At 34.9% G+C, this 753-nt stretch overlaps 1 protein-coding gene across 2 annotated transcripts in view; it reads left to right on the forward strand.

Annotated features, from left to right (window-relative positions):
- Ccdc18 (coiled-coil domain containing 18) overlaps positions 1 to 753 on the forward strand; it is a 113,373-nt gene that overhangs the window by 51,575 nt on the left and 61,045 nt on the right. For both annotated transcript variants that reach the window (XM_013018350.1, XM_013018351.1), the window contains exon 13: positions 281 to 391. In XM_013018350.1, coding sequence (XP_012873804.1) covers positions 281 to 391 — 111 coding nt within the window. The remainder of the gene's footprint in view (positions 1 to 280; positions 392 to 753) is intronic.

Here is a 753-nt window from a genome sequence, read left to right on the forward strand (position 1 = left end):
TTGAATATACAAGTGTCTGACTTACATTAATTATGTATTCCATAGTTAAAGAGGTGGTGCAATATTCTGCCCTTCCTTTCACTATATGAGTTTCTTCTAAAATAGCTCTTGTTCCTTAAGTATTTATGCAATTATGAGGTTTAAAGATCTATTCTTTATGTAGCCTACATTGTTTATTACTATAAATCTGCCTAATTTATTTAAATGCAATGTATAAAGCTTTGGAGAAAGTAATAGGTATTTGATTTACCTTTTAAAACTAATTTAATATTTATTTCAGATGACAAAGAAATGTTCTCAACTTTTAACCCTAGAGAAACAGCTGGAAGAAAAAATAGTTGCATATTCTTCTATTGCAGCAAAAAATGCAGAACTTGAACAGGAACTTATGGTAAAAATTTACCTTTGTTGTTGTTATTGTTGTTGTTGTTGTTTTCGTTGGTAATGGGGTTTGAACTCTGGGCCTGGGCACTGTTCCTCAGCTCTTCAGATCAAGGCTAGTCCTCTACCACAGTTCCACTTCTGGCTTTTTCTGCTTATATGGTGCTGAGGAATTGAATCCAGGGCCTCATGCATGCAAGGCAAGCACTCTACCACTGAGCCACCTTCCTAGTATTGTTTTTGTTTTTGTGTGTGTGTGTGGATTCTGTCTCTCTGTGTCACTCAGACTAGTCTTGATTAGATACTTTTTCCCAAATATTACAAGTATGCAGCACCGTACCCAGAAAATTTTCCTTTTACTTCAAACTTACT

This window comes from Dipodomys ordii, unplaced genomic scaffold (assembly GCF_000151885.1).
Source record: "Dipodomys ordii isolate 6190 unplaced genomic scaffold, Dord_2.0 Scaffold39, whole genome shotgun sequence".
NCBI lineage: Eukaryota > Metazoa > Chordata > Mammalia > Rodentia > Heteromyidae > Dipodomys > Dipodomys ordii.